The sequence below is a fragment of the Pseudorasbora parva genome, chromosome 3 (genome assembly GCF_024679245.1).
Source record: "Pseudorasbora parva isolate DD20220531a chromosome 3, ASM2467924v1, whole genome shotgun sequence".
NCBI classification, from domain to species: Eukaryota; Metazoa; Chordata; class Actinopteri; order Cypriniformes; family Gobionidae; genus Pseudorasbora; species Pseudorasbora parva.
The window spans coordinates 43,835,617-43,850,411 of NC_090174.1; the positions used below are offsets into that span (position 1 = coordinate 43,835,617).

A 14,795-nucleotide genomic window follows, 5' to 3' on the forward strand; every position below is an offset into this window, starting at 1 on the left:
CAATCATGGACTTATTTTAACACAGTTTATTTTGTGGTGTAATACTTCTTATCTACTACTTAACACTTTTAACGCCAAATAGATAAGGGCAGATTTTAGGAAAAATTCATTATGTTTAATAATAATAATAATAGATTTTATTTATAATGCACTTGTCATTCTGAATAATCTCAAAGTACAACAATGGAAAATGGAAAAAAAAATAACAAAAATGAATCAAAAGTAAAAATATAGAATAATGCAAACAATCAACACATAAAAGCCTTTCTGAACAGAAAAGTCTTCAGTTCTGCTAAACTTGTCCAGGCTGTATACTGCTCTCAGCTCACTGGGAAGGCAGTTCCAAAGCTGCGGTGCAGCCGAGTAGAAAACTCGATCTCCCCAATGGTACGAAGCCTGGTGGTGGGAACTTGAAGAAGCAGGTGGCCTGATGATCTGAGGGTGCAGGTGGAGGATTTCAAAGTGATGAGTTCCTGTAGATAAGGTGGTACAAGTCCGGTGATGCATTTATGTGAGTAGGAGGATTTTGTAGTCGATCCGGGATGAAACAGGGAGCCAGTGTAATGAGTGTAGGATGGGAATTATGGGATCATATTTACGGATTCTCATAAGGACTCTGGCAGCACTGTTCTGGATATATTGAAGCATCTGGATATATTTCTGCCAGAAATCCCACAGAACAGTCCGTTGCAGTAGTCCAGCCTAGAGGAGACAAAGGCATGGACAAGTTTTTCTGCATCTGGAAAGGTTAAAAGGGGACAGAGTTTGGAGATGTTTCGAAGGTGGTGGAAGGAGTTTTTAACAATGTGCTTAATGTGGTCATTGAAAGTCAGCTGTGGGTCAAACCGAAGCCCTAGATTTGTGACTGAGGAGAAGAAAGTGATGACCGGGCCGTCAAATATGAACCGGGATAAGGGAGAGGAGTGGATCTGATGAGGGGGGCCAACCAGTAGTGCCTCGGTTTTACTGAAGTTCAGCTGGAGGAAGTTAGTTCCCATCCATGCCTTAATCTCCTTAAGACATGTGGCGAGTCGTGACAGAGCTGTGGAGGGGCTCGGGGCAGTTTTGATATAAAGTTGCCTGTCATCAGCACAACAATGAAAAGATAGTCCATGTCTGCTGATGATAGGATCGAGGGGAAGCATGTAGAGGATGAATAAGATTGGGCAGAGAACCGACCCCTGGGGAACACCACATGTAACTGGGAGTAGCCTGGACTCACATTCTCCCAATACCCAGTCTCTCAGTCTCTCCAAGTAACACACTCAGTCCTGTTAGAAAGGTAGGACTGAAACCACTGCAGTGCTGTTCCAGATAGTCCAACTGTATTGTGGAGACGGTCCAGGAGGATGGTATGGTCCACGGTGTTGAATGCCGCTGATAGGTCGAGGAGAATAAGCAGTGATGGTGATCCTGAATCAGCTGTCATAAGAAGGTCATTTCTCACCCAGAGTTGTTTCGGTGCTGTGGGCCGAGCGAAAGCCTGACTGAAATATCTCAAATAAGTTTTTTTTTTTTAGATGGTTGTGGAGCTTAGAGGCAGCTTCCTTCTCTAGAACCTTTGACAGGAAGGTGAGGTTGGAGATCGGCCTATAACTAGCAAGGACCTCCGGGTCTAGGGTTGGTATCTTAAGTATAGGACGGATGACAGCAGCTTTAAGGGCAAGAGGGACATGACCAGTTTTGAGAGAGAGATTAACAAACTGGGTGATGATTGTGCTGACTATGGGAATGAGCGACTTGAGCACAACAGTCGGGATGGGATCCAAGGTGCAGATGGACGGCTTCATTTTTTTTGATGGTTTCCTCAACGTGGCTCTGCTGAACCTCAGTAAAGTGTGGAAGGAATGGCAATTTCCTGGGTGAGTGGTTGGATGATAGGGGAGACAGGGAGGAAGAGGCAGATATTGAAGAGCAGATGTTATTGACTTGAGATCTAAAAAAGTCAATGAAGCTGTTGCATCACTCCACTGTGGTTTCAGTGGATGAAGATGACTTCGGCTTCAGGAGATTGTTTACTGTGGAAAAAAGCTGCTTAGAGTATGTCTTAGTAATGTTTTTTACTACTATTAAAGGAAAGGCCATTTTGAAAGTTGTAATACAATATGTATACATACGTATCTATGACCTTCTTTATCATTTGGTCATTTGGAGGCAATACTGTGGTACAAAAATGCAATGGAAGAGGATCCTAACCACTGTAAGCAAACCTTTATGTATCCTTAAAGGGTTAGTTCACCCCGAAATGAAATTGATGTCATTAAAGGGGGGGTGAAACACTCAGTTTCAGTCAGTGTCATGTCAATCTTGAGTACCTATAGAGTAGCATTGCATCCTGCATATCTCCGAAAAGTCTTTATTTTTTATATAATTATATAAGAAAGATGCGCTGTTCCGAGTCTTTCCGAAAAAAGCCGAGCGGGTGGGGGCGTGTCGTGTGACCGGAGCTAAATAATGACGTGTGCAGCAGCGCGCTGCAGTGAGGAAAGTGAGTCGCTCTGTGAGGAAAGTGAGTCGCTCTGTGAGGAAAGTGAGTCGCTCTGTGAGGAAAGTGAGTCGCTCTGTGAGGAAAGTGAGTCGCTCTGTGAGGAAAGTGATTCGCTCTGTGAGGAAAGTGATTCGCTCAGTGAGGAAAGTGATTCGCCCGCCGCGTGAGGAAAGTGATTCGCTCTGTGAGGAAAGTGATTCGCTCAGTGAGGAAAGTGATTCGCTCAGTGAGGAAAGTGATTCGCCCGCCGCGTGAGGAAAGTGATTCGCCCGCCGCGTGAGGAAAGTGATTCGCTCTGTGAGGAAAGTGATTCGCTCAGTGAGGAAAGTGAATCGCCCGCCGCGTGAGGAAAGTGAGTCGCTCTGTGAGGAAAGTGATTCGCTCAGTGAGGAAAGTGATTCGCCTGCCGCGTGAGGAAAGTGATTCGCCCGTCGCGTGAGGAAAGTGCTAATACAGATCGACCGCCGGCCTATCAGTGGGTAAGTCAGTAGCTACTGGTTATATCACCTGTTTAGCATCCTACAAGCCAGCGCTTTGATGGGCGTAGCCTGTTGCTTTCGCTCTCTCCCTCGCTCTCTCTCACGCGCTTCCGGTAGAATTGTCCGTAAGGCCCATACAAGGAAATTCCGCCCCCGTTAACGTCAAAGGGGACGCATGATCTCAAAAAACTTGCCGAAACTTATGACTAACCGGAAGTAGTATTTTTGACAAAGAAATACTCCCATCAAACGTCCACCTTAACTTTTGAAACTTTGTCTATGTTTAGTATGGGATTCCAAGTCTTTAACAGTGTAAAAAGATCAGTATGCATGAAACAGCATTTCACCCCCCCTTTAATGACTCACCCTAATGTCATTCCTCACCTGTAAGACCTCCGTTCATCTTCAGAACACAGTTTAAGATATTTTATATTTAGTCCAACAGCGTATCTAAGTGTAGGCACACTATACTGTCCCTTTCCAGAAAGGGAATAAAAACATCATCAAAGTAGTCCATATGTGACATCAGTTAGAATCTCTTGAAGCATCGAAAATACATTGTGGTCCAAAAATAACAAAAACTACGACTTTATTCAGCATTGTCTTTTCTTTCGCGTTTGTTTTCAAACCTCAAATAAAGATTCAAACGGTCATGTGAACAGTCAGCGGATTGATTCATGATTCGGATCATGATTCAACAATGTCACGTGATTTCAGCTTGACAGTTTGACACGTGATCCGAATCATGAATCAATTCGCTGATTCATGACCGTTTGAATCTTTATTTGATGTTTGAAAACAAACACGCAAGAGAAGATAATGCTGAATAAACTCGTAGTTTTTGCTATTTTTGGACCAAAATGTATTTTCGATGATCACACCTCTTGTTAGTTGATTGGTTGAAGGACTATTTAATTGCATACAGAGTCTTTTGAATAATGCTCATTTATCACGCCTCTTGTTGAGTAGAAAATACAGAGCAGACTCCTCAGACCAGTGTTCAATCTTAAATTGAGCTTAGTCTGATGATAGCCAGACAAGCGGGCAATACTAATGATGTATCAGTTTATGGAGGTGAGGAGTTGTAACAAGTGTTTCCATTTGCAGTTTCCTGTTTGTTATCGAGCACATGATGCCTCTGTGTATGGTCATATCCTGGGTCTACTCTGTGGCTATGATGATCCAGCACATCGTAGCGGAGAAGGAGCAAAGGCTGAAAGAGGTGAGAGAATAGACTGAACTGTCCTTTTAAAACAACCAAATATGATCTGAAGCCGTGTCCCTAATAAACTTGAGATTGAGAGTGGTGCCATGGTTGATGGACTCTGTTTTACCACAGGTGATGAAGATGATGGGCTTGAATAACGCAGTGCACTGGGTGGCCTGGTTCATCACAGGCTTTGTGCAGCTTTCGATATCAGTGACTGCCCTCACTGCCATACTGAAATACGGCAAAGTCCTTCTCCACAGTGATCCCTTTATCATCTGGCTGTTCCTCACAGTCTACGCCGTCGCCACCATCATGTTCTGGTGCTGAAACATGCCATACCTGGTTTTACTCCGTTTACAGTGTTTTTCAATGAGGAATAGTAGTCGAACGTTGTTTAATATGAATGTAAATGCTCTCTTCGCTTTCTTTTGGGAAGTTTCCTGGTGTCGGTGTTGTACTCTAAAGCCAAACTGGCCTCAGCATGTGGAGGAATCATCTACTTTCTGAGTTATGTGCCCTACATGTACGTGGCCATAAGAGAAGAGGTGGCTCACGACAAGATCACTGCCTTTGAGAAGTGCATAGCGGTATGAAGACCTCCAGTGAATCCCTTCCATGTTACAATACATGCACATAATGTGTTTGATAGTTGGCTTTTCTATTGTTCTTGAGTAAATGTGTCTCATTTGTGATCCTCTCTGCAGTCTTTAATGTCTACAACAGCATTCGGTCTGGGGTCTAAGTACTTTGCCCTGTATGAAGTTGCTGGAGTGGGCATCCAGTGGCGCACTCTCAACCAGTCGCCTGTAGAGGGTGATGACTTCAACCTCCTGCTGTCTATGGTCATGCTAACTATTGATGCTATTGTATATGGTGTTTTGACCTGGTATATAGAGGCTGTGCATCCAGGTGAGCTGCAGTGCTGTCATTATTGTGCAGTGTAAACACTGCCCATGTTCTTGTTGTTCAGTAACAACAGTAACAGTGTTTTTTTCCCCCAGGGATGTACGGACTGCCCCGGCCATGGTATTTTCCCTTGCAGAAATCCTATTGGTTAGGTAGCGGCCGTATAGAGACATGGGATTGGCCGTGGAGTGGCGGCACCAGGCTAAGTGTGATGGAGGAGGACCAGGCTTGTGCTATGGAACACAGACGCTCAGGTGTGACTCGATTTGAGAAAATATATTTTATATAAAACAAATGTAGAACCTGTTATGAAAATTTGTCATTTTTATTAGTACATTTATTTATATTTGTCAAAGTTTAATATTGGTGCTTGCAAAGCTATCTATTGATCGCTCAATCTTTCGTTTGTTTGTTCTGTCTGTCATTCATTTTATCATTTGTTCTATTGTTTGTCCTATCTATTGTTTGTTTGTTCTATCATTCGTTTGTTCTATCTATTATTCAGTTATCCTGTTGTTTGTCCGATTTTTCTATTGTTCGTTCATTCTGCCTGTTGTTTTATCGTTTGTTCTATCGTACATTTGTTCTGTCTGATGTTTTGTTGTTTGTTATATAATTTGTTCTATCGTTTTGTCGTATATTGTTCGTTTGTTCATTTTGTTGTATCGTTTGTTCTATAATTTGTCTGGTGATCTTTCTATCATACGTTCTATTGTTTGTTCTGTCATTCATTCTATATTTCTATCATTCATTCTATCATTTGTTCTATCGTTCGTTTGTTCTATCTGATGTTTTATTGTGTATATCATTCGTTATACTGTTTATTGTTCGTTTGTTCATTTTGTTATTTAATTTGTTCTATCATTCGTTTGTTCTAGCTATTATTCAAACATTCGGTTGTTTGTCCAATTGTTCTATCATTTATTCATTCTATTTTTTCTTCTATCATTCGTTTGTTCTGTCTGATGTTCTATCATTCGTTCTATCTTTCTATCATAATTTGTATCGTTTGTTCTAGCATTCGTTCTATTGTTTGTCCTATCTATTGGTCATTTGTTCTATCGTTTGTTTGCTCTATCATTTGTTTGTCCAATTGTTCTATCGTTTGTTTGTTCTATCGTTGTCCTATTGTTCATTCGTTCATTTTGTTATATAATTTGTTCTATCATTCGTTCGTTCTAGCTATTATTAAAACATTTTGTTCTTCATTTTGTTCTTTCGTTTGTTTGTGCTATCATTCATTCTATCTATTATTCAATCATTCTGTTGTTTTTCCAATTGTTCTATCATTCGTTTGTTTACTCTTGTTCTGTCATTCTACCTAACTATCGTTCTGTCCATCTTGGCCTTCAAACTTTTATACAGTTTAAAAAATTCAGACAATGCTTTGTCAAGTTTAACTTTAGTTTATATTATCAGCTTACACTCTTTATTAAAGTTAAGGAAGTCAATTTAGAAGTAAATTTAAGAAATGTTAAGCTCGTTACTAAATGTATGTCTATTTCTATTCGTTCAGAGGAAACTCGTGGAATTGAAGAAGAACCCAGTCACTTGCCACTGGTGGTATGCATAGACAAACTGACCAAAGTCTACAAGACAGGCAGAAAACTGGCCCTAAACAAATTGAGCCTAAACCTGCATGAGAACCAAGTTGTCTCCTTCTTGGGACACAATGGGGCTGGCAAGACCACCACTATGTGAGTGTTAGAATAGTGTGTGTCATAATGTGTTAGAGTGGTTAATACCCTTTGAACACATACTGTGCTTGTTATTGAGGCTGACAGCTGCACCCTACTACCTGAAAATTGGATGTATGTATGCAACTGAAGTGTTCCGCAGGAAATATATTTATCATCCAATGAATCTTTCATAGGTCAATTCTCACAGGACTGTTTCCACCAACGTCTGGCTCTGCCACAATATACGGGCATGACATCCGCACAGAGATGGAGCGCATCAGGCAGAATCTGGGCATGTGTCCCCAACACAATGTTTTGTTTGACAAGCTGAGTGTGGAGGAACACCTGTGGTTCTACTCGCGTCTGAAGGGCATGGCTGAGGAAGATATTCGCAAGGAGATGGACAAGTGGGTTAACACACATTTTGCCAACACTTACTCATTCATACCCATACCCGAGTTCATAGAGTCTGTTTGTTGGAATACACAGGATGATTGAGGATCTTGAATTGTCCAACAAGCGCCACAGTCTGGTTCAGACTCTGTCTGGGGGGATGAAGAGGAAGTTGTCTGTGGCGATTGCATTTGTAGGTGGGTCTCGGGCGGTGATTTTGGATGAACCCACGGCAGGAGTGGACCCATATGCCCGTCGAGCAATCTGGGATCTCATCCTTAAATATAAACAAGGTGGGTGATCCTGTCATTACTAATGATGAATACACTACCGTTCAGAAGTTTGGGGTCGGTAATATGAATTGTCTTTTATTCTACACAATGTTGCATTTATTTGATTAAACATACAGTAAAAATATTAGTATTGTGAAATATTATTGACCCCAAACTTTTAAATGGTAATGTATATGCTGCATAATTTTACAAATACATGATACATGATTAGTCCAAAACTAGAATCTGTGTGTGATCAGGTCGTACCATCCTGCTTTCCACTCACCACATGGATGAGGCTGATTTGCTGGGAGACCGTATTGCCATCATCTCTCATGGCAAGCTGAAGTGCTGCGGTTCTCCTCTGTTCCTCAAGAGCACATATGGAGACGGCTACAAACTCACGCTTGTCAAAAAACAGAGTGACTCACACACCGCAGGTATCCTCATTTGTGGACTTGCACATTTTAGAACATTTTAATAATTAATGTCTAAGCCTTCGTGTGGGCATTGTGAGTTTGAATCCAGCTCACATCATTTCCCTTTTTGATTCCCCATGTTTCTCACAATACTATAATAGTATTATATTATATAGTATTATAAAGTATAGTATTATATAGTAAATAGTATTTATATCCATATCCAAAATTCCCTTATGTATTCTAAAATGTATAAATCAGGGCTATTATTAAAACTATTATGTTAATTGAAATAAAGTTTCAGAATTGAAATTTATATAATATATATTTTTTATAATAATGTATAATATAATATTTGATGTGCTGTTCTGGCAATAACTTAAACTAAAATAAATAAATAAAAATTAAATAGTAATATTATAAATAAACTAAAAAATAAATAAAAAATAATCCTAAATTAAAAAACTGAAAGTATTAAGCTAATTTAAAATGAATAAAACTATATTAGTACATAAATAATACTAAAAATAACACTTTTATAAATGTATAAAATTGTGTATCATTTTATCTTTATCTAAAAAATTTCTGTGAACGTACTATTTATTATCTCAGTTTTTTTTTCTCCGTAAATGTTTTTTATAGGATTCTTTTGTTCCTCTTTCATTGTTTGTTGTTTTAAAATATCAAAGGAGCAGAAGAAAAATCTTCCTAGTTCTTCTTTCATCTGCCATGGTCCAACATCATGTTTCTGTTTGTTCTCAGATCAGTCAAGCCAGTCTCCCTCCTCTTCGATATCTCCATGTTCAGAGAGCAGAGTGACACAGTTCATCCGTCAGTTCATTGCCTCCTGCCTGCTGGTGTCTGACTCCAACACTGAGCTATCTTATGTCCTACCGTCAGAGGCTGTCAAGAAAGGCTGTTTTGAGAGGCTGTTTCAGGTACAAACTAACAATATTTTTAGGCAGTTGGAAAGACATAATTTGATATCATCAAAATCTTATTAAGCTGAATATAGAGCGTTTGCTGATGGGCACATATGTTGGGTGAATTTTCTTCAGGCTTTGGAACAGAGTTTGGACAGCTTGGCCTTGACCAGCTTTGGTGTGATGGACACCACACTAGAGGAGGTCTTTCTGAAGGTATCAGAAGAGGATCTGTCACTGGAAAACAGCGACGCAGGTTAGATGGTCAGATAGATCTGTTAAAGAACGCTGTAGCAATGCATCTAAAGGCATAAGATTTTATTTATGGTTCATATTTCATAACTCTCTCTTTTTCTCTGTCAGATATGAAGGACTCTCCCGGTGGAGCATCAGCTGGGAAGCCCTCTAATCTTTTAGGAGGGTCACAGTGTGAGGGGGCACCAGCTGCTGCCGTGATCCGGCCAGAGGTGGAGCTCAGTAACCTAATGATGTGCTCCAGACTGAGCCCAAGCCAAGCGTCCCTACATTCCAGCTCTTCTCTGGGCTCAGTGAGAGGGGATGAAGGGGGACTGTATTCTGATTTCTATGGAGACTACTGTCCACTGTTTGACAATGGCCAGGATCCTGACTCAGCCAGTCTGCGAGGTAAGGAAAATAGCATAATAATAATAATAATAATAATAATAATAATTAGTTATAAGTAATAAATAAGTGTTATATATATATATCACAGAGCAGAATGAAACAGTTACAATGTAATATTGAAATGTTGAACTGGCGAACGTTCCACAAACTTTAATTCCAAAATAAATAAACGAAACGAAAGTAAAACCGCGGGCAGCCCCTCACGGACGACTGCCCACACACACATAATAAAACGTAAACAAAACATAACATAAATCCAGGCCTGGTCCTCTCTCGTCTTCCGCTGCCTTCGCTCCTCCTTTTATGCTCTCGTACCTTGGCCGGCGAGACGAGACCGGTGTGTCACGCAGCTGGTACTCATTACCACTCGTCACAGGCCCGCTCTCGCGGTCCCTCGCCCCGCTGCTTGCCAAAAATACATTTACTTTAATAATAATAATTTGTTAATAATAATAATATAATAATAATAACAGTAATACATTATTATTATTATTATTATTATTATTCTATGAAATGTATTTTATTTAATTAATATTGTTTATGTGATTGACACATATTCAATTTGACATTGTAACTGTTTCAATCTGATTCTTATTTCTAGAAAATTAGAGCTAATGTTTAGAAAGATTATTCTACCGCATTGATTTAGCTTTATTTGTTTACTTATTAAAAACGATTACTATTATTATTATTATGTGATTTATTTATTTTTATGTTATTAACACATTAATTCAGTTTGACTTGGTAACTGTTTCATGGTCTTTGTCATTTCAAGCATTAATTGCTGATTGGAACTAATAATGAGAAGCAAATTATTAACAAATAAAAAATGTTTAGCTTTGTCATTTTCTTTTTTTATGCATAAACTTTAACAGAAAAGTTGTATTAAATAAATTTTATTTAATATTTAAAAATTTGGGTCCTAATTATTCTTTTTTTTCTTTTCTTGAATTGTGTGATATTATTTTCTTCATTCATAACTCAGTTGGTGGTTGTGTTGGTACACGGGGAAGAAATTCACTAGGAACCAGTTCTTTTTGTGTTTATATCTTTTTCTAAGGCTTTTTGAAAGAACATTTTGGCTATTGTGGTTTGTCGCTTCTGGGCCCGTAAGATGGAAGCCTTTCTGAGACAAGTGCATCTCTGAAGGGCCTGGAGGTAATGGATAAAGTGCTAACCTACCCCTCAGTGTACTATATATATCTCTGTGTTCCAGGTGAAGAGTCCTCTCCGGAGCCAACCATACTGGATGGCCAGGGCAGTTTTAAGCTTGAGGGCTGGTGGCTGAAACTTCGACAGTTTCACGGGCTGATAGTGAAAAGGTTTCACTGCGCGAAGAGGAACACCAAGGGCATTCTCTCACAGATCCTGTTGCCTGCTTTTTTTGTCTGTGTGGCCATGACCGTAGCTCTGTCTGTGCCTGAGATTGGTAAGAAGGACACAGGGCACCTTGAAGTTGTGATTTGTTGCTGTTTTTAACAGTTGACAGTGTGATCCAAAATCTTATATTGCAACATTAGTAGTTTTATATCAAGTTATCTAGCGTTTTACCGGTACATCACAATATAGATGTGTGTGTGTGTGTGTGTGTGTGTGTGTGTGTGTGTGTGTGTGTGTGTGTGTGTGTGTGTGTGTGTGTGTGTGTGTGTGTGTGTGTGTGTGTGTGTGTGTGTGTGTGTGTGTGTGTGTGTGTGTGTGTGTGTGTGTGTGTGTGTGTGTGTGTGTGTGTGTGTGTGTGTATATATTCACAGTACAGTATGACTGTTTTATAGTTTAGATTAAATAAATGCAACCTTGGTGAGCATTAAAAATGAAATGCTTTCCAAATGAAACCACTTTTATTTGAATTATTTTACAGGACAATATCATATATTTTAATCAGTGCAATGGTTATCTGGCACTAAATGATACAGATCTTAATTAGCCTTGAGTGATGACTATCCTGATGGTCTCTCTCTGGTTCTGTAGGTGACCTTCCTCCCCTGATTCTGTCTCCATCTCAGTATCACAACTACACACAGCCTCGTGGAAACTTTATCCCTTATGCCAACGAAGACAGACTTCAGTACAGGTCAGCCGCAAGGTCATTGTACAGCAAAATAACACTTAAAATATATAATGCCACTTCAAATAGCTAAAGACTTATTTGCCAGTTAATTACAATAATAGCTGATTGTATTTGAAGTAAAATAAAATCTTCTCTCTCAACCTTTCTTTGCTTAAGGAGTAAACTTTCTCCAGACGCAGGCCCACAGAGGATTGTTAACACCCTCCGTCTACCCTCTGGAGTTGGGGCGACTTGTGTACTGAAAACTCCCTTCAACAGCACTCTGGACCAACTGGCTCAAACTCTGAATCCATATGCCAACAACTCCAAAACCCTAGCAGCCCGCTATTTTGACTCTATGTGCCTGGATTCCTTCACACAGGGTGTGCCTTTGTCAAATTTTGTGCCCCCGCCACCTTCTCCTGCCCCCTCTGATGACCCAGAGGCGCATTTTGAAGATGGCCTTTGGAACTACACTGCCGCTCCTCCTACTACTGTCCGAGGTCAGGGTTTGCAGTTCTTGCAATGTTGAAAAGTTGTTGTGTGTGTGTGTGTGCGTGCTTTGCGTGCTTGTTTAAACCAAGATTCAGGATTCTTTTATGAATAAAAAGTTCAAAAGATTTAAAATAGAAGGATTTTGTACAATTACATTTGATCAATTTAATTTGGTTTAATATTATAAATTATATGTAATAATAAATAATATTCTTTTATATATATATATATATATATATATATATATATATATATATATGTATGTATATGTGTGTGTATGTATATATTATATTAAATAATATGTTCCTTTTAAATATGCATGAGTTCACTCTTATTCGTATGTAGAAAATGCAAACCTTTTTTGCCTCATAATCACATTGATTTATGAACTTTAAATCATGCAGCATGCAAAATCGGATTTTTTCTATTCAAAACGACAAAATTTCATAAAAAGTTGAGTAGTTTGCATTAATAGATCTATTAGTCTAAAGTCTATTACTGTCAGTAGCTGAAGATTTTTATCATAAAACGGTTGTCTATGACTTGCATCTACTTATATCTTTCCACAAACTCTTGTTGCGCTGTGACTGTGACAGTAAGACCCGCCTTCTTTGATTTGATTGGCCATCTTGATCATTTTGGCATTGACGAGTGCTGTTAGACCACTGAGGTAGAGCAGCCTAAAAATGTTACTTTTAAAAATGTTTGTCATCCTAAAAACAATCAGCTTTACTCATTCTACACTAAAAAGATAATAAAACAAAATTATTGCCCACCTCTCTTCCAGTACCCCCTCCCCAAACTCTTTCTATGCTGCACACCTGCTGCAATCCTTGCATAATTTTGATTCTTTTGAAACATCTTCTGTGCCAACTTTTTCCATGAAACTGTGTAATATCTATTGTTACTCTCCCTGCTGTGCTTCCACAGAGATGGCAACATCTCCCCCAACACTGCCCTTGACCATCCGGGAGCCGGTGCGCTGTATTTGCTCCATGCAGGGCACAGGCTTCTCCTGCCCCAGTGGAGTCGGGGGCCGACCGCCCCTCATGAAGGTAGTAACAGGAGATATCCTGGTGGACATCACAGGTCGCAACGTGTCCGAATATCTCCTGTACACCTCAGATCGTCTTAGATTACACAGGTAATCTTCTGAAAGGATGTTTGACATGTTTGGATGTTTCAAATATAAAAAGGGTGTTTATATAAAACTCTTCAAAGGTACAGTAGCAAAAAAGGAGCCATCTTAATTCTAAATCTCCTTGTTACTACTAAAGGTCTGAATTACTATGTTTGGGATGTAAAATACTTTATCAATACATATTAAAATAAAATATTATATTATAAATATAAAATATTATTTTTAATTTATTTATGTATTGATAAAGTATTTTACGTCACAAACAGTAATTTAGACCTTTAGTAGTAACAAGGAGATTTAGAATTAAGATGGCTCCTTTTTTGCTACTGTACCTTTGAAGAGTTTTATATAAACACCCTTTATATTTGAAACGCTTACTCCAAATTTGTGGGTTTGCTGCTAGGTCTAATAACTTTTTTAATAAGCGTCTTTGCAATGCAAAGTGGAAAGGCAGGCCAAGTTGCTGAATACTCAATATGTTGCAATATGATAAAATCATTGCTTATTTGTTAATGTGCTTGTTTACTGATCCTTATAATATCACTGCAAACCAATCATTTTTTCCAAAGCTTGAAATTTTGGGCTGGCATTTACTGATATTATAAAGCTTGGATTAGCCAGGACATTTTTTTAATATAACTCCATCTGTATTTGTCTGAAAGAAGAAAGTCATATACATCGAGGATGGCCTGAAAGTGAGTAAATTATGGGCTAATTTCATTTGTGGGTGAACTAACCCTTTAAATAAACTAAATGATTGTAGAAGTCTGACATAAGTCACAAGAAGATTTAGTTTTGACAGGTTTTGTCAACATTTTCATTAAAAAAAATCAAAAAATAAATAAAAATAAAACATGAATGGATTAATCGTTCCAAATAAGATCAAAAAGATGCACTTAGAAAATATATGAATTTCCATTTCCGGCCAACTTTAATTTTTAAATTCAGAATTTTTTTTATCCTGTAGATATGGAGGCTTTACTGTAGGAAACATTCAGAAATCTGTCCCAGCGTCCTTCGGGAGAAAAACGCAACCTATGGTGCGCAAAATAGCAGTAAGGAGATCCTCACAGGCAAGTCAGAGCACCCTTTATAGCCAATACATTTTTATAGGTAATATTTCATCATAGGTTTAATGTTTTTGTCTTGATCTGCAGGTGCTTTACAATAACAAAGGCTATCACAGTATGCCCACTTACCTAAATGTCCTCAACAATGCCATCCTCAGAGCCAATCTGCCCAGTAGTAAAGGAAACCCTGCTGCATACGGTGAGTTCACAGGCTGAAGATTAAAAACTTTGACTGTTTATGTTCTTTCTCTATGATTGTGTGTGTTTTACTGACATCTTTTTAAATCATCTTAATTAATTGGTGTTTGTCATAAAGATTGTTTAGATGCGCTGAAATCCTGTAAATAATCTTATTCACAGGCATCACAGTGACCAATCATCCCATGAACAGAACCAGTGCCAGTCTTTCTTTAGATTATCTGTAAGTCTTACTTTTCTCTCTGCTTCCTTAGACACTCATTGCTTATTTTTTTATTGGTATTTTAAGTTGACATGAAATGGAAGTGATAGACTTATTATTGTGATGTATACCAGAGTGAACTTCTTTTCAAACAAGTAAAATATGTAAGGTAATTAATTTTTGTCTATCAAAAATTGATTGGATCATTGGATGATTGTTGTTTGATAT

General features: G+C 38.7%; 1 protein-coding gene across 2 annotated transcripts in view; it reads left to right on the forward strand.

Annotated features, from left to right (window-relative positions):
• Positions 1–14,795, forward strand: part of abca2 (ATP-binding cassette, sub-family A (ABC1), member 2) — an 85,619-nt gene that overhangs the window by 59,181 nt on the left and 11,643 nt on the right. For both annotated transcript variants that reach the window (XM_067439033.1, XM_067439034.1), the window contains exons 16-34: positions 4,075–4,189; positions 4,307–4,497; positions 4,614–4,764; positions 4,882–5,086; positions 5,179–5,337; positions 6,600–6,780; positions 6,957–7,169; positions 7,252–7,448; positions 7,688–7,867; positions 8,609–8,784; positions 8,905–9,025; positions 9,133–9,414; positions 10,631–10,843; positions 11,383–11,485; positions 11,639–11,964; positions 12,887–13,100; positions 14,065–14,170; positions 14,255–14,366; positions 14,528–14,588. In XM_067439033.1, the coding sequence (XP_067295134.1) occupies positions 4,075–4,189; positions 4,307–4,497; positions 4,614–4,764; positions 4,882–5,086; positions 5,179–5,337; positions 6,600–6,780; positions 6,957–7,169; positions 7,252–7,448; positions 7,688–7,867; positions 8,609–8,784; positions 8,905–9,025; positions 9,133–9,414; positions 10,631–10,843; positions 11,383–11,485; positions 11,639–11,964; positions 12,887–13,100; positions 14,065–14,170; positions 14,255–14,366; positions 14,528–14,588 (3,306 nt within the window). The remainder of the gene's footprint in view (positions 1–4,074; positions 4,190–4,306; positions 4,498–4,613; positions 4,765–4,881; positions 5,087–5,178; positions 5,338–6,599; positions 6,781–6,956; positions 7,170–7,251; positions 7,449–7,687; positions 7,868–8,608; positions 8,785–8,904; positions 9,026–9,132; positions 9,415–10,630; positions 10,844–11,382; positions 11,486–11,638; positions 11,965–12,886; positions 13,101–14,064; positions 14,171–14,254; positions 14,367–14,527; positions 14,589–14,795) is intronic.